Source organism: Lissotriton helveticus, chromosome 5_1 (genome assembly GCF_964261635.1).
Source record: "Lissotriton helveticus chromosome 5_1, aLisHel1.1, whole genome shotgun sequence".
Classification (NCBI taxonomy): domain Eukaryota; kingdom Metazoa; phylum Chordata; class Amphibia; order Caudata; family Salamandridae; genus Lissotriton; species Lissotriton helveticus.
The window spans coordinates 349,982,311-350,009,415 of NC_136065.1; the positions used below are offsets into that span (position 1 = coordinate 349,982,311).

Here is a 27,105-nt window from a genome sequence, read left to right on the forward strand (position 1 = left end):
ATTATGGGTTGAGGAACATCCAATCACTGGCTTGCTGCCTCGCACCGACTAAGTGTACTGAAAAAGAGGCTACATGTTGAACTATTAAGGGTGACCCAGATAAATGTTCGTTCTATTCACTTCATTAGATAGCTGCAAAGAGAGTGTCGGGAGGGTTGTTCGAGGGTGGTGGGAGGGTTTCTGAAAACAGGGGTTTGTTTAACTGCGACAGTTCTGATCGCCACAAAATGTAAAATCGAAATGACAAAGCAACATATTTGTTTTAAGCGGACATATGCATGGTGTACCTTGATGTACTGAACCTGAAATGTGTGTAACTGCTTCCCATACTATGCTAATAAACAGATTTTCAAAAAAAGAAGCACGAGTCTTAAAGGAATCCAGATATTAAGCTAGCCAATACCATTATATGTGACAAAATACAACATAACCAATCTCAGGGTCCCTTTCGAAGAAACCAGAACTGGTTGTCTGGACACAGATGACCTAGGCGTTACTCAAAAGGTATGTCAACAATACAGAGGTCCAATTAGTAGACTTTAGGCTCATGCCCTTGATAGGAAATGACATAGGAGGTTTTGTCTGCCCTGCTTGGCCTTCCTCATCTCTTCACCCTCTGTATATCAATGTGCAGGGCTGCAGGCTGCATTGGTTGCCATTGAAAAGTACTTTGATATCATGGGCGCATTTATAATTTACAGTGGTGGAGAGAGCATTCTGATGAATGGGGAAATAGGGAAACCAAGTGATTTCTTAATGGCCTGCACCTCTGCACGGTCACTAGGGGTGGGAAGAGGCTGGAGGCTAGGACCTGCCCTGTGCAAGCGAAGAGGCGGGATTCAGAGAGTGAGCACCATCTGCTCGCTTGCCAAGAGCCAGACTGTACCTGGGATGGAAAAAGTGAAGCTGGAGAGGGGTGGGCGAGGGTGGGGTGCCAGCTCATTCAAAGACTTCCTGCTCTGAGTCATCATCATCAGGAAATGCACCACAATTTAAGGGATTGTGGTGCATCACTGTCATGCAAGGCGGATTTCCTGACATCACACACTTTTATCCCCAAGTGCCATCAAAGGTTTGACCCTGTATCTAACCCTTCCTCTCACCAGAATGTTATAGCACTAAAACACCACTTATACCTATAACCCCTACTGATTAAGATCTACTGAATACGCCTTAATGTTGGATTTTACACAACAGTTAATCCTTTTGTTGTTTCCTGAAGGCTAGTGGAGTAAATTGGTTTTGGAACTTGTTGGGAAGCCCATTTTACATACTCGAGCCAGATGTCGGTACGATCACCCATCTTTGGAAGATTTGCTGTTGTGAAGATATTGAAGGAGGTATCAGGGTATTTTGGTTTGTAGGTGCATTTTGGTATTACAAAGTTTGATTCTGTCTTTGGCGGATGGTGGGCATTGTTAGTGGCAAAGGCACAGAGAAGCTAAAAGAACGCTTGATAATTCCAAACAGCTTCTAAAGGCTTTTTCAGTGCATCGTTCACTTGATGAGCAGCCACCAGTGATTTGAGTCAAGCTCCTGAGATGATAGTAAGTTAAAGTACATTCCTTAATGCACCAACAGACATCGATTTAATGTTCTCCATGAAGGAGCTTCTACGCTCAACTTAAGCAGATTCCAGAGGGTCTATGGTGACAGGGACAACTCAGCAAAAGGTGTTTTCCCTGTTGCAAAAATCCATTTTTATTGTATATTTCTGGTCGCAAGTGCAATATTAGAACCAGTTGGTCAGGTTCGCAAAGCGATTTGCAACTAAACAATTGACACAGAGACACATGTGGCCTTTTCATGAGTGCAAAACAACTTTTGAAATCACAAACGTGGTATGACACTTGTAGAAAGATTTGCTCACACAAAGATTTTCATGTATGCAAATCTTCTCCTGGTGATGTTGGGTGTCAATTACTGGGTAGTGAGGCTTCCAGAGTGGGAATGGCCATTCATTTTGTGTATATGCTAAAAGATACAGTAGATTTTTTACAAACTTGAGTCGACCCCTTACCGCCGTCTAAAAGGTTTTAAAAGGTTTGAAGTTTACTCCAGACAATAGTGGGAAGTGGAAGACGTCATCCTTAAAATTGGTAAGGATATTCCCCTCTTTTTCCAACCTTTGGGAATTCTAAAATCTAATAACCTACGCACTTGTGAAACCATAAACCTCCATGTGTAGATGTACTCAACTTCCAGCGTATCTGGCCCATCACGCATGAGCAGATGGCTCTCCACGGTACTGCAAATGCTCTTCAGCAACCACCGGTCGGAGCGACACTGTTCGGTAAGCATACACACAAGCCATCATTTTGCCTCTAATAGATGAAGATCTTCAAAGGAACTCAGCCAGTATCTTTTCGGACTTCATGCATTTCACAACTATCACATTCCAACAGACTCCACCGTAGAACTCAATATACTGTGCTCCAACTTCACCCACTCACCACTCTCCAAGTGCTTCCAGAGATAGGAATGTCCTCATCCAGATTTCTACAGACTCCAAATGATACCTATAGATTTTATGGAATTTTAAGCAATAAATTGACCCCGATCTTACCTGCACCGGGCAGCAAAATCAGGGATCGCCACGGGTGCCAATAGGTCTAGCTACGCCACTGTACATCCTCCTCATGGTCTCTAATCTACACTGTCTCCTCATTTTCGTCTTGATTCAAGGGGCTGTGTAGACCACCTATTCTGTCTCCGCATACCCATTGCTAGCATCCCTTTGTTGGGTTCATGGCTAATGGTCAGCAGGGACACAATGCCGGTTCGTTGGTGTGTGCATGATATTGAAATTCTTCATGGTTTGAAGAATTCTGGCCATGTTCTTCTATTTTTAATCCAATAAGGCCAATAAAGGGGCATATTAGCAACAAATAGCGATAATTATCGCTAAATGTGCTAAGCGCATTTTTTTTAATCGCCGGATATTACCGCAGAGATAACGTGCTATTAGCAACGTTTATCTCCAAAGCGATAAAATATTCAGCGATAGCAGCTCAATGCGTGAATATCACTGGAAATTCAGCGATATTCAGGCATCATCGCTAATGGGGACTTAACCTGAATAGCCACCTTCCATTGGATATACAGGTCAAGAAGTGGTCTGAGCAAGAGTTAGGTTTTGGCGATAATCGCGCTTAGCCCGAGTTTTTTTATCGCTTCGCCTGCCTTACTAATAGACGATAGCTGTGTTAGCGACTGCTTTCAGTCGCTAACAGGATGGGTACACCCACTTTGCATGTCATTAGCGATAAATATCGCTGACATGCAAAGCGGGCCCCAAACCTGTAGCTATCGCCTACAAGCTGTCGCTAACTGCTGTCAGCGACAGCTTGCTAATAGGGCGATAAAAATATCGCCGCTTTCGCGGGAAAAAGTCCAGCTAAAGCGGCTATATCGCCCTTGCTAATTTGCCCCTCAATTTCTTCAAACTTTGCACCAGTTGAATATTGCAGTAATCTAGTTTTCAGCTGTACAAAAGTTGTGAATTTGCACCTGTCAACGGACGAACCACACAGAAATGTCCAACGGTTTGCCAGAAGTTCAGATGTGTCGGCTCTGCGGGGTAGGTGAGGCTACAAAAATTCTGTGAACACCCAAATAATCCCAAACTTGCATATAGCCAGCAAACCTTTGAAGTTAGATTCCCCGAAAACGGTAGGATATTTAATCCTGTCAGGAAAGCAGTAAATCAGCTTCAGTATGGGAATAGGAAGAGAGCATTTTCAAAAGGAGGTAGGAGAAGGGGTTCTCCATGGGTGGAGGGGGAAGTTGGGACAGGTATATTTTTCCTGCGGACAACTTTCTTTAAAAAAAAAAAAAAAAGTTGCAAAGGGCAAATTACACTAACCTGACGTTTTCAAATGTAGAAAAGATGACATATTTAGGACAGCCAAAATGTTAAATATACAAAAAAAATTACATAATCCTACTTGCTTACATTTTGGACTTCTCTTCTTTTTCTTTTGTGAATCTGGCCCAGATTGTCACATCCTGAACTCCCAAATAGGAAGCAAAGCTATTCCCTAACAAGAGGCAACCCTCTCGTTTCTGCAAAATAGGATTTAACAAAGGCCCGGGCTTTAATTTAAGGCCTAAAGCAGGGGCCTCTATTGGAATCAAGTGATAATCCCCGTCGAAAGTTCTCGTTACAACAGGGACTAAATCTACGAGTGAGAGCACAAACAGCCTCCTGGTACATTTTGTTTGCTCGGCGTCATTCATCCAGTCGGGGTCGGGGGGACTTGGTGCCCACCCGTCCAGAAACATGAGGCGTCTTCATTGTACACGGATCTGACCTGTTTCCCGCTTTCTTTCCCAGCCCGTTTCCTTGACAGACTGCATTCAAGGCACTTTAGAGAGTGAAAGATGGACACTGGTCCAGCAGGGCCGACTGCAGTGCCAGGGGCTGTCTATTCAAGCCCCGAGTTTCTGTTATTCGTGGGCATTTAATGGGCTTCAGCTGGAAAAGGCTCCAGAACAAGGCCTGGAGTTGGCCACCTCGTGATGGACCCTCAAGCCACAAACACAAACTCTTTGTGAGCTTCAAAGGGTTGGAAGCATTTCTTCAGAAAAGTAAAAAACTGGAAAACATCCCCTGCGGCCCAGTTTAGAAGAAAAAGTCTTCTCAGCAGTCACAAGCAGGGCCTGGGAATGGCAATGCCTGGACAAAGCTGTTTTGTAACAAAACAGTTTAGGTTTTGTTCAAGTTTAGAAGACGTTTTGATGGACTGCCCTGCAGGAAAATTGAAGACGGCCCAAGTTTGGCAAAGAAATTCCAGGAAGGCCATGACAGAAAAGGGCCTTTATGTCTTTTGCATGAATTATTCAATTGAGTATGTCGCTTTCTCAATAATTTTTATCTTGCATTCAAGGGGATATTTCATATTGTCAATGTTAATTATGGTGAGCACAAGCACGGAGGGAACACGTTACCGTACACTGTTGTATTTATTTATCTTTTGACCAAGAAGTTTTGTTAAATGCTGCAAACTGACTTTCCAATAGGGAAGGTTAGAGTCCAATCTAATAGGGTAAGTTACCATGTCCAATAAATATCCTTCAATCACAAGCCCTTCTTTGGGGTGAGTATAGTCGAACACCACTTGAATAGTTCGGTTTCCAAAAGCTTCCTGAAACATTTGTGGTTGGGTTCATATTGGGCCTGACTTTGTGGTAAGCCTAGTTCCTTTTAAGCACAACCATCTGCCCACATGTCCTATCTAACCGTGGGCGGAAAACTCCACTCCACCCACGGAGTGTGCACAGTTTTGCCTACTCAGCGTTCCGTGGAGAACGCAGAGTAGGCAAAACCCTGCGCACTCGATGGTGGAGCGGAGTTGGCCTGCCCCCGCCTCCCACCCGCCCTATTATTAACAATTGCTAAAGTTGCATCTTACCTTATCTGCGGCGTCTGCGGCATTCCCGGCTGGCCTCCTCTTCTCTTCATCTCGTTTGCGGTGAAAACTGCGCATGCACAGGCACCATCGCATGCGCATTTCTTGCGAGAAATGCGCATGAGCAGGAGCCAGCACATGCACAGTTTTTACTGCGAACAAGATGAAGAGAGGAAGAGGTCAGGCGGGGACGCAGCAGATGCTGCAGGTAAGGTAAGGTACTTTAAAGTTATTTTTTAAAAGTTTAGCAATTGTTAATAATAGGGTGAGTGGGAGGCGGAGCTACGCAGAGTGCCACGGAGTTTGTTATCAACTCCATGGCGCTACGTGTAGCCCCGATACGCTCACTACGCCCCGGCTTAGTTCTATCCACTTGAAGGCTGTGGCGGCTGCTAGGGAACAGAAGAGGTGAGGCAAGAAGGGTAGACTAGAAAATAAGAAAAGGTGGCTTACCTGCCCGCCGCCGTCTCTCCTCCATCCTCATCTGACTCCCCGCAGCTCCCGGAAGCCAATCACAACGCTGTTGTCACCAGCATGACAGCAGCGTCATGATTGGTCTGAGCGGCCTACTTAGCCGCTCAAACAGTGCCTGGGAGCTTGGGGGCATTCCCCACTCGGCTGTGCAACACATTCAGGAGGAGAAATGCTAAGTGCACACATCTGTTTGGCCTGCCCAAGACGGCAGGCCAAACCATTTTTGCACACTTATGATGCACCAACCACTCCTCCTCCCTCTGACGACAGCCAAGCCCACCCACCCTAACCTCGCTCAGTGCTAAAAAAAATTATAATAACGTTGTGTTATTATCATTTTATTTTCCCTTTCGCACTGCTCAGAGACCAGTGGGGCAATGCTCCTCCTCCTTAACGGAGGAGCCGCCGCTGCTTGGAGGATCGTTGGTTGATCAGTTTGAGTGCTTTAACGGTGGGTTTGTTTATGGACTGTTCCAAGATTAGGGCACATTGTAGATGCCTGGTTCTGAAATCTTTGAAGTATGACAATGAGATTCTTGGTGAGACCAGAGTAGATCATTTTATGTCAAGGTGTTCCAGGATGAAGGCTTTCATTAGCCCAATCTTGTGGCCAGTACGAAGAAGATGGAGGATTTTTCAAAGAAGAGAGACCTGTATGTTGACACTGTGTTAATTTGGTGAACGCAAGTGAGTTTGACATCAAAGAGAACTTTTATCTTACTTGAGAAGATGGTGTTTGGTGGTTCCAAGGTTTTAGGAAAAAACAAAGCTACATGAATTAAGCACCGTGTCACAAGTCGCCTCGTGAATTAAGCTCAGTGTCACAAGTCGCCATCTAGGTGCTCTTTTCATGCACAAATTGTCTCTCCTTCATCTGGTGGAACACATGGTCGAAGCAAAAAATACGGTTGCATGGATTCCCAGGACCGTTTATCCAGATTGAACTGGATTTATGTGCCATCAGAGTAAACTGCTCCCATAGAATTCACAGATCTGGAGAGTCTTTTCTGACCTCCTGGCAGCAATAAAGTATTAAGTAACAAATTAAATATATGAGATATTCTGTATCCTCAAACTTGTTTGGAACATTAATGGTCCAAAGGGGCAAGGCCTTTCTATAGGAAAACCTTGAAAATTCAACCACACTAAATACCTCATCAAGGGGTCTGGAGCCCGTGCCTCCCTTAGCTTTTTCCTGAATGTGTGCAAAGTCATAAATAGATGCCAAAGGTAAAAGCGACATGTTAAGGAAAGGATTTGAAGGAGTGCTGGGGAGGACACAAAGATGTGTGTTTGGCCCAGACAAACCCCCAAGCAACTGGTTTCCATATTCGAAATGGCACCAACAAATTATGACAATCACAACCTGCTTATCAAAGAGGACTGGAAGACATGCCTATAGGTACTTCACCAAAGCTCTCTGAGACATTTGTCTCTCAACTTCAGGCTCTAAAAACAGAGATGATGGCACCCTTTGCAGATCTTGTCGAAGTCCTGGCCCATCGATGAGAGGGTCTCAATGAATGAGGACGATGTTGTCGGCATGAGACATGACATGCTGACTTCTCCATCAGCTGTTGTTTGCAAGGAGGACGAATTTCAAGATAAGACAGAAAATGTGAGGACTTGGAAAATCGGTTGCTCAGGAAAAATATCAGAATCCCTATCATGAAGGAGGCAGAAGAAGGCTTGGATATGTACTGTGCGGACCTGTTACAGGCCATCCTCCGTGAAGAACAACATTTTGTAGTTTTGATGATCCAGTGCACACAGAGTGGATGCCCCAAGGGAAGGTGCTTGCCCTTGAGGCACAGTGGTAAAACACAGCTCATCCAAATTGCAGAACAAAATAATTAGGGAAGCAAGAAGATTGGAAGAGTTCACCGTTAAGGAAATCATGGTTTTCCCATTTGAAGACCTCTCACAAAGTAATCTCAATAAAAGACAAGCGTTGTACCATATGGCACAGGAACTCCTCAAGAGACAAGTCCTTTAGAAATGGTCCTTCCCTTTTGCATTATGATTCCAAATTGCGTCTAAGAATCACATCACACAAACAGCACTGTTGATGAAGTAATGAAGCCCTAGGAATGACTGAGGTCTCCCAGCCACCTCGTCCCAGGAGACCAAAGAAGAACTATGGAATCCAAGGGATCCCTGGAAGGAATCCCATCTGACAGGGAAAACTGCAGGGACCACTTGACAAGTGAGACATTATGCTTTAAAAGACAGATTTTTTAGGCTCCTGCGCCATACTGATGCCCCCAAGCCGGATCAACACGAGGCATAAGGACAATAACCAATTACTTGTGGTAGCGCGAGCCATGTTTCTGGGTGAGTGTGGACAAAATAGGGGGGGGGGGTTTTGTTGCGGGGATTCAAGGGGGGAAGGCTTGGGGGGAGTTTTCTTTTCCTTCCTTTCTTGGGATTGTAACGCATCGCTTGCAGTAAACTAAGTGTGACTAGCTAACCGGGAGTCTTCTCCCTAAACGTTCTTTTGCTGCTGTATCTGTTTGCCCTCTTTACAAAACGCTAATAAAAAAGAGTCGAACTATAAAAGACAGATTTTCACTGTGGATGTACAATTGTTTAATTCGATAATATTTAGCCTGCAAACAGTGGCCCAGATTTACTAAGGGCTTCCATCGCCCTTGCATCACGTAAGGTAACACAAGGCAACACAATCCCTTAAGTGAGATTTACTAAGCCACACAGAGCCCCCTTGAATGGCTCTATGTGGTTAAGTAAATCTAAGGTAACGCAAATTATCCCTTTTTGCTGCCTTCTGTTCACCTGCTGTAGGGAGGCATGGGTGGAGTGTGGGCATTCCCACACATTCACCCATGGATTTTGGGGCATTCTCTGAGTTACAAAAAGCTGTAAACTTGGGAATACTTAAAATTGGCACACCTCCGAGACCCAACATTACAAGGAGAAATATCTTTATTTCTCCTTGTACTTCCTTTTTCTATTTGTGATGCATTACGCATCACACATAGTAAAGGGAAAAATTATTGTTTTTGTACAGGAAAGTGTTCCTTTTTCCACAAAAACAATCCTGCCTGTAATGCAGGCACCCTTGTACCCTGTCACAGGGGGCCTGAGTTGGTAGTAGGCAGCACAGAGTGTGCCAGTGCAAGGAGTCATCAGAAATGCACTAGGGGCCTTATTTGCATGCCCCTTGCACCACTGGTATGTCACTTTTTCTAATATGAAGTGATGCACCAGCGGCACAAGGGGCTTATAAATAACCCTCTAAATCTTTATAAATATGGTGCATTCCTGCCATCTCCATTTCACACAACGCCGTGCAGCAAGGTGCCTTGCTGTGCTACAAATGTTTGTAAACCAATCCCAATGTTTTCGATGACTTGACACTGGGGGATGTTAAGTTGTTCTTTGTTGATTGGAGGGGCATGGAGGGAGGAAAGACATTTACTCACAGACCTTGGGACGCATTGTCCTGGGTGCAGTCAGACACACTTTGTCAACACTCACCAAGACCCGACACTGTGGGGTTTCTTCTGTAGCAACATTATGGTGAAGATAATATGATGGACAATTAAGGGGTTAACTCCAAGGAAGCTCCATAGTAGCATATCACAGTTAACAAAGTCTCAGAAGCTGTTAAATGCTTGTGGGACAAATATTGGGAACAAAAATATTATGATAAAATATCGGAAACCAAAATAGCAAGTCCTTTGTATGTCAACTAGAAAAATATTGTGGACGACAATACTGTCAGAATATCGGTTAGCATAAATATAAAAGCATTAAAACAATATGTAAATAACTTAAATAAAATACAATAGCATTAATAATAATAAAATAAAAAATAACAATCATTACTAAAACATATATCGAATTATTAAAAAAATAAAAACCATACAAGACCAACAAAGTGAAAATAGGAAAAAATACAAATGATTTAATTTTACAAATAATTAAAAACATATTTACATTTGTTTTAAAAAAAATGAAAATAAACAATACTAAGTAAACTTTGGAAAAAGTCAGATTTACTATATCCATATATAACAGTAGAGAAGTGGTTGGACTTTACAGGGGTCCCATTTACTAGTCCCACACCAATGTAAGCAAAATCAGGAGTCCTAGACACTGGAGAGGTTGCGTTTACCATTTCCACTTCAACATAAACAGCAGTTGGGAAAGTGCTGGACTCTGAAGGGGTTAGTTACACTTCCTACTCCTCTCCAAACAAGAGTTGTGGAAATTTGGAATTTAGCAGGGTCAAAGTTACTATTCCCCCTTCAACATAAGCAAAAGAAGGCTAAATATACTATTCACACCTAATCTAAGCAACAGAAGGAATGTGTTCGACTTTGAAAAGGTGAAATATACAATTCCCGCTACAGCATAAGCAAAAACAGAGAAAGGGTTAGACTTTGGAGAGAGTAGATTTGCTATTCCAATCTATTTAGAGCAGCAGTAGGGAAAGAGTTGAATTTTGAGGGGTAGATTTACTATTCCAGTTCCAACTTAATCAAGACGCAAAGAAAGTGTGGGACTTTGGATTGTTTGCATTTGCTATTCCTCCTAAAAAATAAACAATAGTTGAAGTAGTTTTGAACTTTGCTTAGGTTAGATTTACTATTCCCACTCCAATCTAAGCAACAATAGGGAAAGTGTAGGACTTTGGAGGCGGTACAATTTAATATTCCCACTCCAGCCTGAACAACAGTAGGGGAAGTTTTGAACTTTAGAGTGGCTACATTTACTATACACACTCCAACTTAATCAATAGCAAAAAGAGTGTAGGAAATGAGGTTGTTAGATTTACTATTCCTCCTCCAATCTAATGGGTCATTATGATGGCGTGCGGACTCCCAACGACATTCTGGGTATCGGTCCGGTCCCTTGTATGACAATACAGGTTGTCAGAGTGCAGAGATCGAGGGAGGACCACTGCCTCCGACAGGATCGAAGATCCCATCGGGTGGCGGTCAGACTCCTATGTCTACAACGGAGGCACTGTGTCATTTTGCAAGGGTGTCTGCGCTAAGGGAATGGATATTTTTGTGTAGGAAGGGACACCTTCCTGCACAAAAACAGTAATTAAAGGCATTTTCCTCTTTCTATGCGTGCTGCAGAATTCAGCACACATAGAAAGAGTAAAGAACATGGAGAAATAAAAGTATCTCTCCTTGTTGCGCCTCCCTACACCTCTCCTGAGGAGGCGTAAAATTCTAAACTACTCCCACATTTACAACATAATGTAAATCTGGGAATGCATCATGTTCCATGGATGTTGCATAGGAGCACCGCAAGCAACACCAATGGAATGGCCCTTTGATGCAAAACATATTCACAAAGCCATAAAAAGTCATGCAGGGTGACTTTACATGGCCTTGTAAATATGGGGAAGCCCAGTGTGCTGACGATGCAACAGTGGCACAATGAGTTTGTGAATAAACCTCATAGTGCCTTTTTCTACCATTGCGTGTACTGCGGCCCTTTAACTAGGTCGCAGCACAAGCTGCAGAAGAAAAAGGCACTTTACGACTGCCTGCACATCGGTCTTGTCCTAACAGGGCAGGTGGGACCGCCTACTCATTGTCAGATGGTCACCTGCCCAATACGATGGCTGTCGGCAGTCCGACCTACTGCCATCGTAATGAGCACTTAAGCTACAGTAGGGAAAGTATTGGACTTTCCCTACTGTAAAGTAAAATCTACTTTACTTTCCCCATTTCAATCTATGCAACAATAGGGAAAGTGTTGGACTTTGGAGGGGTCAGATTTACTACTTCAACTCACTCTGAGCAATGGTAGGGAAAGTTTTGGACTTTGGAAGGGTTACATTTACTTTCCCACTCCAATATATGCAACAATAGGGTATGTGTAGGGCTTTGGTAGCATTAGAATTTACCATCACCACTCCAACCTGAACAATAGTAGGGTTAATGTTGTACTTTGGAGTGGTTATATTTACTATTCACACTACAATTTAAGCAAAAGCTAAAAAAGTGTTGGAAATAGAGGTGAACAACAGTAGGGAAAGTGTTTGACTTTGGAGGGATCAGATTTACTACTCTAACTTCAAAGGTAGCAAAAAGCAGGAAAGTGTTGGCCTTTGGATAGGTTAGATTTACTATTCCCACTTTAATGCAAGCGAAAGTAGGGAAAGTAGTCAACTTTGCAGGGGTACAATTCACTACAAGAAAAAATGTATACAACATTTAAACATATTTGAAATCGAAATTACATATATTAAATATAAATCGAATGAATTTAAATTCTAAAAATACAATTTAATATTAAAAGAAATGTAAACAAAAAATAGAAAAAGCTGAGAATGTTTAAAAAAAATACACCTCCTTCCCTAAAACACCAAAACAAACACCAATACACAATTGAAAGTAACAAAAAGATAGAAAAAAATATAACAATTAAACATTATCAGTATTAAATTAATAGTTAAGTAAAACAATGTATAAAAAATGTATTCAAAATTAAAATAGATAACAAATGTACCACAACATAAAACCAATAATTTACATTTTAAACAATGTTGCTCCCTAATCCCCTACACACCCAACACCCAGTTACTAAACAATTTATTTTCATGAAATACTATGAAGATATTGTAACATTGTTTTTCCTTTTTTTATAATGTTCACAAATGTACATTCTTGACAAGTGTTTATTTGCAACTTACAGCTCATTGTGTAAGGGGTGTTGGCTCTATTTCTATTTTTCTTCTCACTTTTGGCTTTAATTCTTTTTATTGCATGTTTTTAACTTCTACCTCTTTTTCGTGCTTTAACGTTCTTTTGTTCACTTTTTTGCCTTGTACATCTGTGTCCCTTTCCTAACAAATTCACTCCTTCCTTCCTTCATTATAACCTTCCTTTCTTCCTCTTTCTTCCTTCGTTTTTCTTCCATTCTTCTTTTTTCTCCCTTTCCTTCTTTACTTTCTGCCTTCTAAAACGCTTTTCTTTCTTTTGTTCCTTTTTTCCTTTCTTTCTTTCTGTTTCTTTCGTTCAATCCTCCCTTTCTTCATTCCTTTTTGCCTTTGATTCTTCCTTTGTTCTTCCTTCCATCTTTCCCTTCGAAGCATAATTTCAAAGTCTGTAAAGAACTTGCACCAGCCTCTCCTAAATATCAAAATCAGAATGACACATCTTTGATATTAAACTTTATGAAATATACCTTCCAAAAGTAACTGTTCATTCTTTGCAGGTGCTGAAGAAAAGAAAGGTGTTGCTGATGAGGTATGCTTCCAAAGGCTCATCAAGAAAATTGTATTCGAAATTGTACACGAGCCTCCGTAGCACTGCATACTTTCTGTACACATGAATGTGATAAATGTTTAAATTTACTACATGTTTCTCAGCTTTCCCTTTTTCAAAAGTTGATAGAAGATACCATTGGGTATGTTTTGTAATGCTTGTCATAATGTCTAATGGAATATTACCATTGTAGTATACAATGTGAATATAGAGGATATATAATGGGAAACTGTGTATTATTGTGCAATAACGCAAACCAGGGACTCTGGGTTCAGTTTGTAGGAAGTTACATACTTCACTTTCATCAGGTTGCACAGATGCAAATTTCATACAACTCATTTTGCAGAATATATTTTTACACTCCCCTAGACATTATTCTAATCAAATATGAATTATGTGCTATTTTGTTGAGCTTTTCTACTTACACACGTCTATCTGTCTGTGTGTGTGTGTGTGTGCGCGCGCACGCTTGTGTTGCTCGTAACTGTTAAAATAAATTGAGAATGAAGGATTCTGAATCAGTTATCTTTTGGGCTTGTAGTCTACTTTAAGGAGCACCGCTCAGGCAGCAATCACCCAGGTGGTCGACCATACCCTACAGGTCACTGACAACAGTGATCCTTCACCATTTCATCCTACTTGACCTCTCAGTGGCCTTTGACACCAATAACACAACATTCTACTGGACACTCTAGCTCATGGAATAGTATTTGACATCACAGTTCTGAAATTGATCAAATTCTACCCGGTGGGTGACAAGAGCTGGGCCGGTGCAAATGGGCTCCTCCTGGACAGAGCACATCCAGGTGATCAGCAGTATCATTCAGGGTCCCATCCTCTCATCTGTATTCTTTAATATCTACGTGAAACCCCAGGAAATCTGACTGGCAGACACAGATGTCAACATCCAGCAATACAGTGATGTCAGTCAGCTATAAGAATCATATTGGGGCAGAAATATCCAGCTTAAGAGTGGTCCATCTTTTTTAGAGGACATCCTGCACACCCTTTCTGTGTCTGTTGTCCCCAATCCTTCTGTCTCCTCCATATACTTAGCTGAATATACACCCCTTTTACTGTGAAGCACTCTGTTGCTACTTAGCTTATTTCCTGTTTTATAAATCCTTAACATCCACACTGAAGTACATACCCAGTTCTCTTTTCAGCCCCTTGGACTTGGTGTTCTTCTGTGTGGGCTTCCTGTTGCTCCATAAATTGTATGTCAGGAGAGAATTGGTCAATGCAATTAAAGGTTGCATGTTGCAATTATCTCTTTAAATTGAGCGCGCTGCATGGATGTCATACTGGGATTGATGAAAAGATTTTAAAATTACCAACTAAGCTTTTGCATTAAATTAGAACTTTTGATGGAGAAATATTAATGTTGACTAATTATGGTGCTTCTCATCTCTTAAAACTCCCACTTTTAAATGTTTCTTCTGCCTGCAGGCTGACAAGATTGCTGCAAACAGGGCTCAGCAAACATTGACTGTTACAACTATCTTGGTAAGTGGCAAAAAAAAGCAGCGATACTGCTCCGGGCAACTCGGGATGGGGGTTTTGACTTGGCCAGGCAAATTCTGCTTCTTTCCTTTCGGCGGATACTGCTGGAACACTCAAATACTGGCTGCAAAGACATGTGGGCACTGGAGCTCTTTCCGAAAATGTCAAATGTACTTATTGCTCACTCAGGTCCCTGGACTCCAAGCTCAATCTAAATTAGAGGACAGGCTATACACAGGGGCATATTACCAAGCAGGGCGATAGGCAATTATCGCCATTTTAGCGGCCGTTTTCTGCTGCTAAGCAGCGATAATTCTATCAGCAAGCTGTCACTAACAGCAGTTAGCGACAGCTTTAGGCGATAGCGAGCGGTTTGGGTCCCGCTTTGCATGTCAGCGATATTTATCGCTAATGACATGCAAAGTGGGCGTACCCAACCTGTTAGCGACTGAAAGCAGTCGCTAGCGTCGCTATCGCCTATTAGAAAGGCAGGCGTAGCGATGGAAATATTCCCGCTATCGCCAAAAACTAACGCCTGCTCTGACCAGTTCTTAGCCATGTTATCCAATGGGAGGTGGATAACATGGCTAAGAGCATTTTGTTGCTAATGCGTGAATATCGCTGTATTCTCAGCTATATTCACGCTATCACCGGAAAATTTATCGCTTTGGAGATAAACGTTGCTAATAGCACGTTATCTCATCGATAATTTCCGGCGATGCTTAGCGATAAAAAATTCGTTGCTAAGCCTAGTTAGCGATAAATATCGCTAATCATTGGTAAAATACCCCATGGTTCCTTAAAAGTCATGAGATCTGGCAGGCGTGCATGGCTATCATCACTCTTCAGTGCAGGTCCATCGCTACCAAGGTCAGTTACAGCTCATTCATCTACAGTGAAGAATTAAGTACATGTTCTTGCCGCTGTCTGTCATTCTAGGTTGTTTCCGCACTGCGTCCACACCAGAACAGTTTGCTTTGGATTTATACCCGTTAGCGGCATGCAGGAAACTGCAGAGAGATGGTCGCTCTACCATACTCCACCACAGTTATACAACACACAGTTATGATTCCACCAATTCAGCACTAACCGATCCTCAGAGCAGATACAGTGGCATAACAATAGCCCCCGATGCCCCTTCAGTGTGGGTGGGCCCCCAAGCTCTAGGGGGGAGGCCTCCAACATGGAATATGGGCCCCTTGGCCTGAGAGCTCCTGACTGGGTTCAGAGCGTGGGGGGCCCTTCCATGTCTTTTGCTGGGGTGTGGCCTCAATTCTAGTTACATCACTAAGCAGATAAAGGCAAAGCAGCAGGCTCCAGGTTTGTGAAGCTGGACGTTTGTAGAGGTTGATATTTTGATCCTCAATATTTTTGACACGATATTCTGGCCACGTGATATTTTTGTTTTCTATATTCTATCAGTGGTTCTAATATTTGCAAATAAACCAAGCATTTGCAATTAAAAAATATCTGTTTAATAGATGAGTCTCATTTATGATTCAGGATATTAGTTGCCACGTCAATGTACCTAAACTCTGATCTAGATTATTTGAATATTCAAAGAAGGAAGTGTTGGGACAGATGAGCTACGGCCAAGTACAATTGTAACACCACCTCCCAAGTTCCCATTTCTGATTTTTATGGGTAGCATTGGTTACACTCCCTCAAAAATTTGTAGTCACTCTTGGTCATTTTAACCACCTCTCTCTGCCTCTGGTGAGCATGGGTTTACACTCCCGTAACATGAACTTTATCAGGAAGTGCTTCGAAGAAACTAAATAAAACCGGAAGAACATCAGCCTTCTATAGTACAATTCAGCTCATCTAAAAAGCTGTAAGGTTCTTCCATGTTTTACGCTAGATTGGTTTTACACAAATTACATTTGCGTTATTGACTTTCATGGGAAATTGGAAGCGGATATAACGCTATATACGGATATTTAATACATGCCGACCTGACTTCTCCTACTGAAAGACATTGGAAAGCTCTAAAAATCGCAAGGGGTGTCCCCTACAAAGGGAGGTGTTAGTAAAATGATGAACACTGGATTTAGTTTGACAATCCACCACAAGAGATGTTGATTGTTTATGCTATCAGTATCAGAAACGCCGTGCCCCCGAAGAGCAGCTAGAGCACATGTCTAATATTAATGGGTCTTTTCTTGCAGCAACCCCCCTTCACGATGGCAAAAGACAACGAATTGGAGGGGTACTGTGTCGAGTTGATGTATGACCTGGCCAAGAAGCTGGGCTTCAGCTTCACGCTCTCCGTCGTGAAGGATGGGAGGTATGGCGCTATGGACCCTGCTGGCAACTGGACCGGGATGATCGGCGAGGTTGTTCGAAAGGTGGGTGCGCATGTCAATCCAAGGTTCTCAACCATCCAAGAGGAAGGGGCTCAGGCTCAACTTTGCCATAAGGCTCATGCACTCTTATGAAGATAAGGGTTGTGAATCTAGGACGCCAGGAACATTATCCCATGCCCTGATCTTGCAGGTTTTGAAAATCATCTGTAACCATGTGTGAAGGTTTATCTTAAAATGCATAAGCCTGTTTGTAGAAACTATATCTATAATATCAATAAGTCTGCCCAATGGAGTCGATTTAGCCCAAAACAGATTGGAGGGGCATGAATGCCTTGGACTTAGTCCGAGTCTGAATTTTCATAATTGCTCTGTGTGGGGCCACATGGAGTGGGAACTTAACTTAATTGTAAGAGTTATCCTTCAAAAGTACAATATCATACAGTGTACCTATCCACCAGCAGCATCATTAAAAGCCCCTCAACAGTAGGCAGTTAAGAGTGATATGTCCACCTTAAGTGATCACTTTTTCACCTATTCACTCTATCAATAATCCAACTACAAGACTAATAGTTCTATTAATACTTCTGTCTCTACAATTGCTTTACATTGGTGTACAAGGGATTTGAGTCAACAATACTGGGTGACCATCTCCCTCCAGGTCTTTATGAACCCTATATTTTTTTAGACCTGAACCTTTGTGTAATAGCTTATTGCATCTGGGTGTTGTATTCCTTGTTTGCCTCCATTGGCCTTATTATACTATCACACCTGAAATTAGTAGTTTGTAGGTAAAATGTACATGACTAGAGACAGTATCTAATAACCTGGAGTGCAGTAGTCACCCTACCAATAACAGGAGTCTCACCAGGTTACACCTCTCCTCATCTATCAGGTTTTGTATCCTCTAACAATGGCATTGTATTAACATGTCCAGTAAAACTAGGTGTGGAGAATTATACCCTGTGTTAATGTGTGACCGTTGTTGAAGAGCTAAGAGAAAGGCAGAAAATTTAGAAAGGAGGAGGAAGAGAAGAAAAGCATAACTGATGGACCTGGCCCTGCAGGGTTATCCCCAAATTTTTTTGCCTTCTTCCTCCTAAATTGTTTCTGACCAGTATTTGTTGGTTTTAGGACTCTGGGCACTTTACCACTGCCGACCAGTACCAAAGTGCAAGTGCTCTCTGTCTAAATTGTATTGGCGATTGGTTTATCAATGATTGGCATACTTGATTTATTAGTAAGTCCCTAGTAAAGTGCACCCGGTATGCCCAAGGCCTGTAATCAAATTCTACTAGTGGGTCTGAAGCACTGATTGTGCCACCCACATGAGTAGCCCTGCAAAATGTCTCAGACCTACCACTCCAGTGTCTTTGTGTGCAGTTTTAAACTGCCAGTTCGACCTAGCAAATGCACCCACGTGCTAGACCCAAACCTTCTCTTTTACTACATGTAAGTCACCCCTATGGTAGGCCCAAGGCAGCCCCATGGGCATGGTGCCGTGTATTCAAAAGGTAGGGCATGCACTGGTGTGTTTTACAAGTTGTAATAGTAGAATACTTCTAATTTCGGTTTTAATAATTGCAAAGACGATCTCCCCTGTAGGGTAACATGGGGATTACTTTGAAATATCTTTTAAGTGTAAACTCCATTGGGAGAGACAGAAATTTGAAGTTTGAGGTGTCTGAACTCACAATTTAAAAAATATCTTTTTGGTGAAGTTGGTTTTTAAATTGCATGTTTGAAAATACCACTTGTAGAACTTGGGCATTTTCTTGCTTAACCATTTTATGGCTCTGTCTGTAGAATACATGTCTGGGTTGGCTGACAGTTGGGCTCATGTGCATTCACTATAGACAGTTACACAAAGGGAGATGATGGGCCTTCCTGAGCTAGAGTGGTGGGAGGAGTTGTCACTGTAGTGTGCCTGGAACCAGGTCAGGGAAAGGCAGGGTCTTTTGCACTAGACAGACTTCCATTTGAACTTTGCCAACTTCAAATGCAGAAAGGGGTATAAGTATTGGATCGCTGACACCAAAATCAGAACACTGCTGGACTGAGGACATTCTGCCAGGGTGAAGAGTTGGATGCTGTAGGAGGGACTGCCACTCTGCATGTTGCTTTGCTGTGCTGGCTTGCTGCTTCTGAACTGGGAGTGAAAGGACAGAACTTTGCTTTCTACATCCTGCCTCCAAGGTTCACTAAGGGCTTGTGCGTGCTTGCCTCCTGTTAAGTCTCAGGGCCATCAAAGACCTCACCTACCAGTGCCTGAGCTCTTTTTCTGAGTGTCCTGACTTGCCAAGTAGTGACAAATCCAGTTCCTGGGCCCCTGGAAGTATAACCTGGTGATCTTAAGGAGAAAACCCTTGCATCGACTCCCAGCATCTGATTTATTGATGCAGCGCTGCAAAAGGCTGATGCAGCACCTGCTTTGCAGCTGAGGAATCGACCTAGCGTCTGCTTCATGGTTGTGGAATTGACGCAGCACCTGCATCGCCGCTGTCAAATCGACACAGTGTATCCAGTTTTTGACGCATTGTCCCTGAGAGCCGATTCTTCATCGCACCGCAGTAAGGAATCGAGGCCGCATGTCTGGAAACCGACTCATCACCTCCCCTTCCAGTAAGGAACCGACCTACCACCTCCCCTGTCAGAAAGAAACTGATGTATCACCTCCCCTGCCTAGCAGTTAGGAACCAACGCATCACCTCCCCTGCCAGTAAGGAACCGACGCATCTCCTCTCCTTTGTTAAAATGAACGTATCCATTGATTATATGGACTTAACTTTCTTAATCTTTTAAAAGGGATACTTTGACTGGTGTGTGTTGGATTTTTGTCGTTTTGGTCTTCTATTATTTAAATAACTGTTGGATATTTTTCTAAACTGGCGTGGACTCCTTTTATAGTATTTTCTCTGTGTTACTGTGTGTATGTACGATGCTTTACACGTTGCCTCTGAGACAAGCCTGACTGCTCGTGCCAAGCTACTAAAGGTGTGAGCAGGGGTTATTTTGGCTGTTTGACTCCCTTATCTTGACTAGAGTGAGGGTCCCTACTTGGAAAGGGTCAAACCACTGCCAACTAGAGACCCCATTTCTAACAATAACAATGACAAATGGAGATAACAATGATGGAAAAGAACTTGCGAAAGTGAGATGAAAGACAGAAAGTGTAGTGTGGTAGAAGGAAGAGGAATGAAACGGAATTAAGAGTAGGCAGTTTTGGTATGCAGCAACCCAGCATCAGGCAGCTAAGGTGTTGGTCTCTTAAGAAAGACAATAGGTCCCTGCTCTTATGTTTTTTTTTTACTAATGAGAAAATGGTTATAGCAACAGTGGGCAGATGTGAGGCTTGAAACTATTTTGTAAGTCTTTGAATAGGTAGGTTGTTTTGGAGGAAAACTGACTTAAAGCCAGTGAGAAAAAAGTCTGTATATTTCATTTGCCAATTGAGAGTTACATTAAGAGAGGCGATTAGGACTACCTGATCCATTCTCCAAAGCCCCTTTTCTGCCTACCATTAGCAAGCAGTCTTTATGCCCTTTGAGTCCAATTCCATCAAAAATACTTCTCACTGCTACCGACCAGCTTTATATAGAGGAGCACTGACGAAGTTCCCTCTGGCAAAAATCGGGAACGAAACGCGTTGGCTGTGTGCCACTTTTAAAGATTGATTGAATAAAAAGAAGAAATTTTGGAACAGATTCTTATTCGTGTGTATTGACTTCACAACAAGCGCACCTTCTATTTTTTCTTGAAAACTTGGATACTACTGACACCTCCGAACGGTGGGTGCGGGAAGTGATTGCACCATTTTCCAATTTATTGAACATGTGGAATGGATGTGTTTGACCTTGGTCTGCCGTTTGCCCTTTCTCTGTGAATCTCTACATCGTCTCCTGATTTGCCTCACCAGCGCTATATCAATGTTTTCCCATCAATCTCATAAATAGGAGACTTATGATAGTGCAATACTGCCCAAAGCATAGGTGTTAGAAATGGGGGTCTCTAGTTGGCAAGGGCTTGCACCTTTGTCCAAGTAGGGACCCTTCTTCCTAGTCAGGATAAGGGAGTTACACTCCTAAAATAACCCCTGCTCACCCCCTTGGTATCTTGGCATGAGCAGTCAGGCTTATCTTAGAGGCAGTGTGTAAAGTATTTGCACATAACCAACAGTAATACAGTGTAAGCACTACAAAAGGACACCACACCAGTTTAGAAAAATAGCCAATATTTTTATATATGTAAAACAAGACTAAATCCGATAAAAATCCACAGTACAGTACTTTAAAAATCTTCAGTTATCAAAGTATTCTTGACAAACAGTTCTTTGATGTCGATAGCTCCGTCCGGGCTACCACGGCGTCATGGACAAACAAATTCAAACAGTTCTGGCTGACCGCGGCATCACAGATCAGCTACGGTGTCGGGAAGACCCGCAAACATACCTTTCAGAAATGCAGGGCGTCGATGACCTCTCGTTGTGCCTCCGAAGTGCAGCGGTGCGGCGTGCAGTGGCCTCAGGTCGCGGTGCGAGCAGCGGCTCGGTGGCGGCGTCAAATGGCGTCGTCGGTGAGACCAGGGTCGCTGTGTGAAATCAAGACGGTGCTAGTCACGGTGCTGGCTGGTCACAGTGCAGCAGCGGCGGTGGCGTTGCTGAAGCGCTGTCGTCGGCTGACGAACTGGAGTCGATGGCACCGGCGTCGGTAGGCCAAGGTTGCGGTGTGGAATGTGGGTGGTGCATCGTGAAACACGGTGCAGGCAGCGGCGTCGAGTCTGGCGTGAAGCGGCGTCATCCGGGATACCACGGCATCGTCATGAAGCGAGGCGGTGCGGTGCCCACAGGTCCCAGTGCGAGCAGCAGCTCGGTGGCAGCATCAGCAGGCTTCGTCGGTGAGACCAGGGTCACGGTGCGGCGTTGAGGCGGTGCCCTCTGCGGTGCCTTCAGGACACGGAGTCGCAGCGGTGTCGTAGATGGCGTCAGGCTTGAAGTCTTTGCTGTTCCTGAGACTTCTTGAACAGGGGGCAAGCTCTACCTCAAGCCCTTGGAGACACTTGGCACAAGTAGAGAATGTTCAGTCCAGTCCTTTAACTGCCCAAGTCAGAAGCAGCAGCTGCAGGCCAACACAGCAAAGCAACAACACACCAAAGGGGCAGTACTCCTCCTGGCAGCTCTTCCAGCTCTTCTTCTTGGCAGGTTCCTTGATTCCAGCGAGTTCTCTGAAGTCTTTTCTATCCCTGAGACTTCCAACAGGAGGCAAGCTCTACTTCAAGCCCTTGAAGAAAATTCTAATAGCGGGATGATGAAAGCACAGTCCAGTACTTTCCCTACTCAATACAGAAGCAACCACTGCAGGCCAACCCCTCAACAGGCAACATAGGGGCAGTACTCCTTCTCCAGCTTTCCCGGTACTTCTTCCTGGCAGGTTTCTTAGTTCAGAAGTAAACTAAATATCTGGGGTCTGTGCTCCAATATTAATACCAGCAAATCCTTTGTCCTCTGAAGGGAGAGGGGCCTGTACCTCGTTCAAACCAGTTTTAGGTGCATTCTGCCAGTGTGCACCTTCTTCCTTTGTCAATGTGGCCCAGGGTCATCAGACGCACCACAGGAGGTGGAGCCAGCATCGTGGAAGGCGAGCCCAGCCCTATTCAGACACAGGTGCGACTCCTCCCATCCATCTATGTGTAGATGTGTCTATTCAGCCCTGTGCTGACTCATCCTGTCTCCTGGAGTCTCCCCCAGCCCCTGTCACTCACAACCCAGACAGCTAATACACAAGCTAGCAGAAGCAGGCTGGATGGTTAGGTCAGAAAATACCTACTTTCTAAAAGTGGTATTTTCAAACACAGAATGTTAAAACCAACTTCACTAAAAGACGTATTTTATCATTCTAAGTTCAGGCATACTAAACTTGAATTTCTACCATGTTCCCTGAGTCAGTTAGGATTATAGGATGTTATAATCAAACTGCCCACTCTGGCCTATGGAGAACAGGTAGTCTTGCAATACTGAAAAACGAAGAGAGCTGTAATTCACTATCAGGACATGCCACACACACCAGGGCATGTCCTACCTTTCACATACAATGCACGCTGCCCATGGGGTCTACCTTAGAGGCGACTCACATGTAGAAAAGGGAAGGTTTAGGGACTTGCAAGTGTGTGCACTTGTCAAGTCAACATGGCAGCCCCAGGCTGCGCACAGGCTCTGCAATGGCAGGCCAGAGTTACAGTTTACGGGCTGTTTGCGTGGGTGGCACAATCCAGTGCTGCATCCCACCAAAGGCATTTGATTTATAGGCCCTGGCACTCGCAGTGCACTTTACTAGGGACTGACACATAAATCAAATAATCCAATCATCGAAATACCAATCCATAACACATTTTACACAGAGAGCACATGCACTTTAGCACTGATTATCAGTGGTAAAGTGCCCAGAAGGGTCCTAAAACCAACACACACAGGTCAGGGAAAAATAGGAGGAAAAAAGCAAAAAGTTTGGGGATACCCTGCAAAAAGGGCCATTTCCAACACAAGGGGTATATTTTCTAAAATCTCATGCAACGCAGCAACCGAGAATTTTGTGCTGCGTTGGGTAAGAGAGAGAGAGCAGGAAAGCATCCTATCTACAGGGTTATGAGACTGTCCTGCTCTCTGCTCAGTGCTGGCACAGAACCATGCTGTCTAATGCCACACCCACACCTTTGAACCATAGTGAAAGCATGTCTGAGGGAGTCTAGCTTAGAGATTTGCACTGGAAAGGTACTGATACAAAGTTCTATGCTTAGACTAACTTTAAAACGTTTCCTACATTGTAAGTGTATTGTACCATGTAGAACACATGCAAAACCGGAAAAGAAAGGAGAAATAAAAGTTATTTCTGTTGAAAAACCCTATCTATTGTTTTTAGTAGATAGAATTTTGCATCAAAATCCATGGGTGGTAGCATGAAAACGCATGGAACCCATCCTTGACATAAAGAAAAACAATGCAGCGCTAGGCACTGCTGTGAATTACTTTCAGGTGATTTTCCAGCACAAAACATGTTTTGCCCTGGGAAATAAAATTAACACTTTGCACTGATTGTGTCACTTTTGTGACACAAACTCATGGCAAAATGTTAGTAAATATTCCCCTCAGCATCGTACCAACATAGACAGAAATTTGGGGGTAAAGTAAAAGGATATTATTTCATACATCAGATTCTAAAATGAATGTTACATTTAGGGATTACATGCTTTGGTCAAGTCTTACTAAAGCACTATCTACTTTGCTCATAGCCATCTTGGGTTGGGTTGTTGTCTCAGCCACAAAGTGGAGTTTTGATGAAAATCAGTTAAAAAGAGAATGGGGCTTAGCCACAATGACTCAAGGCTGTCCAGCAAAATTGTGGTCTTCTCAAAAACGCTGGAAGTCAGCCAGAAGGAACTTCACTTCATTGAGATGAAGCCATTCTATCTATGCAACAATTTCAGCAAATTTGTACCCAGCATTCACATGGTCTCCGTCCCCACGACACTATTAACAATGCAAACTACCAGCTATCCAAGGAAAGGTGGGAAACTTTCCTCTTTCAATTAACTCAGAAAATGGAGCTCGGTTCACGAACCCTTGCAGAAGGTTCAAAATGATGTCTCACTCCTCGAGTCCAGGAGAGATCCATGTCCGCTAAGTAACAACCCAAAGCCATTGCAACTGCAAGAGCCTCCCTGCATCAAGAGGTCATACAGATCGATGCCAATGATTCTTTGAGTGCAGGAAGATCCCCCTTCCTGCACATATGTTGGTTGGGGAGGGCCGAGCTCTTTGCGAGGGCCGGTTTTCGGCCGATTTTGTTACAGAGCCTATTTGCAGATGTCCCTGTAACAAAAACAGCCCCCACCCGTGTGGCGCACCGGTTGATTGCCCGCTACGGCCAGTCCGGCCCTGCACAGAAGTTGCAAAACTGCATTTTTTTTTCAAATGATTATTTGTGTGCAGGAAGGGGGACCGTCCTGCACATAAACAATCATTGGCATTTTACCCAAGGCAGCACACACGAGAACAGCAAAAACGAGGAGAAATAAAGAATTTCTCCTCATTTCACCTGTTTAAAACTAGGTTATCCCTGGTCTTAATTTAACTTAATGCTCTTGTAAATAGAGGGCAGCGTCATAATCAATGAGTGTTGCGGTGAAACCCCCATTGCCCCCCCTTTCACGCTAAGTGTAGTGTGAAAGGGGGCCTTATTTACAAGGCAGCGTTCTGCCTTGTAAATAAGGCAAAGCTCCTATCCCCATCACAACATCACTAAAAACGACATTGTGGTGGCGATAGGGGCTTGTAAATATGCCCCTCGGTGTCTCCCGGTACTGAAGAGACCAGAAGATCTACCCTCCTTCCCTGCATCATCACACAACCAGATGGTTAGATGATGCCTTAACACTTTATTCTCCCCCTCCCCAGCTTAGTTCCCTAATTTGCATAAAGTGTGCCCCCAGAAGAGATTCAATTCTCAGTGTATGCTGTGCAAAGAAACCTGACACTCTGTCCGTTCCCTAACGGGGCTCTGATTTATTGCTGCAAAATCCGATGTGTTTAGCTAAAGGGGAAAGGTTGGCGTAATCGGTCGATTTTATCCGCCCTATTGCTATGGCAACAGACATTCCTTCATTACAGCGGCTGAAAACACAAGATTCGGCGAAGATCAATGTCCTTCTCCCGGCACTCAGGTGAAAGCAATTATGAAGCCTGGCTTTCTGTTTTTGGCTTTAAGGCTTGTTCATCAGATGCCATCCTTTATTACATTATAATTCCCTGGCGTGCTTGCCATTGTTCATCAAAATGTGCATTTGATCAAATCACACGCGAGACTTCTAATGCTCCTTCTTATGTTTATGTATTCATGCATTTATTTCATTATTTAATTACTTATTTGTTTATGTCGGTGTTATACGTGGCCCACAATTGGCGTTTCCATAGCCTCACACTGCCACTGCAGCGCTTTCATACATAGGAGTCATTTTTTTTTCTTTTTACATAGTGCTTAGTACAGGGCGTTGGCCTGTTTCTAAGCACTCCCACTAATTCGCCGTGCAAATGAACTATAGATAACTCGAGCCATGAGAGCTTTGAGCAGCTCTTCTCTCTTTCTTTGCATTTTGCGTTTTTGAGTTTAGTTTTTCTCTTTTTAAAACATGACTAGAAGTATACACAGAAAAAAATACTGTAGTGGCTGAAATAATGATATTTGACCAGAGGTAGTTCGGCAACTGTGGTATGTGGGAATCAAGTAATTTGCTCACGATTACACCTGTCTGGCCCTTGGAAGAAGCTAGGACAAAGCTGTTAGTTCTACAACCAAAAACTTGGCATGATCAAACATGCCTCACATCAGATTATGAAACCTCCTTCTGAGCTCCATTGAGGACAGCACATTCAGAGCTACATTTTTATTTTTCAATCAATGTAATCACTACTATGCGAAGGGGAATAGGTTCCAGACACTGTCGATTTTCTTTTGTTCTGGTTTAATTTAGGTGTGCACTATTGGAATTCTAGGCCTTCAGTCTTTTTTTTTTTTCTAAACATGTTTTAATTAAGTAAAACACACAGAAAGCAGTGCTTTCGACCCTGGCGGAGGTTTCCAGAAAGGCAATAGACACACGTCCTACCGTTGTCGACAATAGGTTGAACCCAGGGGCGGCTGGTGACATTGTAAAGTGGTGTGGCGCAAACTGATTTTCATACTGCACAGTATATATTCAAGGTATGGATCTTTTGCAGATTTCAAATTCATGGATATTGCCTCTAAATGCAATATCCATGAATTTGAATCTGCAAAAGATCCATACCTTGAATATATAAAATAAAGTGATAGATCCGAAAAGCATAGGAGTACAGCAGAGGGAAACAGTCAGGGTCTAATTAGACCATAGCGCCAAAGGTTTATTGGAGCAAGTACAGTTTATGTGGGGTGGTGCTCACACACACATACACAACACTCAAAGAAATGTATTCACACACGCATAAACACAAACACATCCATTCGCAACACTCTCCACCAAACATTCATGCATACACGCACGCTCGCACCAAACACTTTAAAATAAAAGAAAAACACACACTCTTACCTTGCTGCCGGTCCCGGTCCGCGCCACCTCTGGGCTCTGCTCCCCTCA

General features: G+C 43.3%; 1 protein-coding gene across 2 annotated transcripts in view; it reads left to right on the plus strand.

The window, feature by feature from the left end:
* LOC144754541 (glutamate receptor U1-like) overlaps window positions 1–27,105 on the plus strand; it is a 241,266-nt gene that overhangs the window by 157,972 nt on the left and 56,189 nt on the right. For both annotated transcript variants that reach the window (XM_078642471.1, XM_078642470.1), the window contains exons 4-6: window positions 13,089–13,120; window positions 14,588–14,644; window positions 16,810–16,989. In XM_078642471.1, the coding sequence (XP_078498597.1) occupies window positions 13,089–13,120; window positions 14,588–14,644; window positions 16,810–16,989 (269 nt within the window). The remainder of the gene's footprint in view (window positions 1–13,088; window positions 13,121–14,587; window positions 14,645–16,809; window positions 16,990–27,105) is intronic.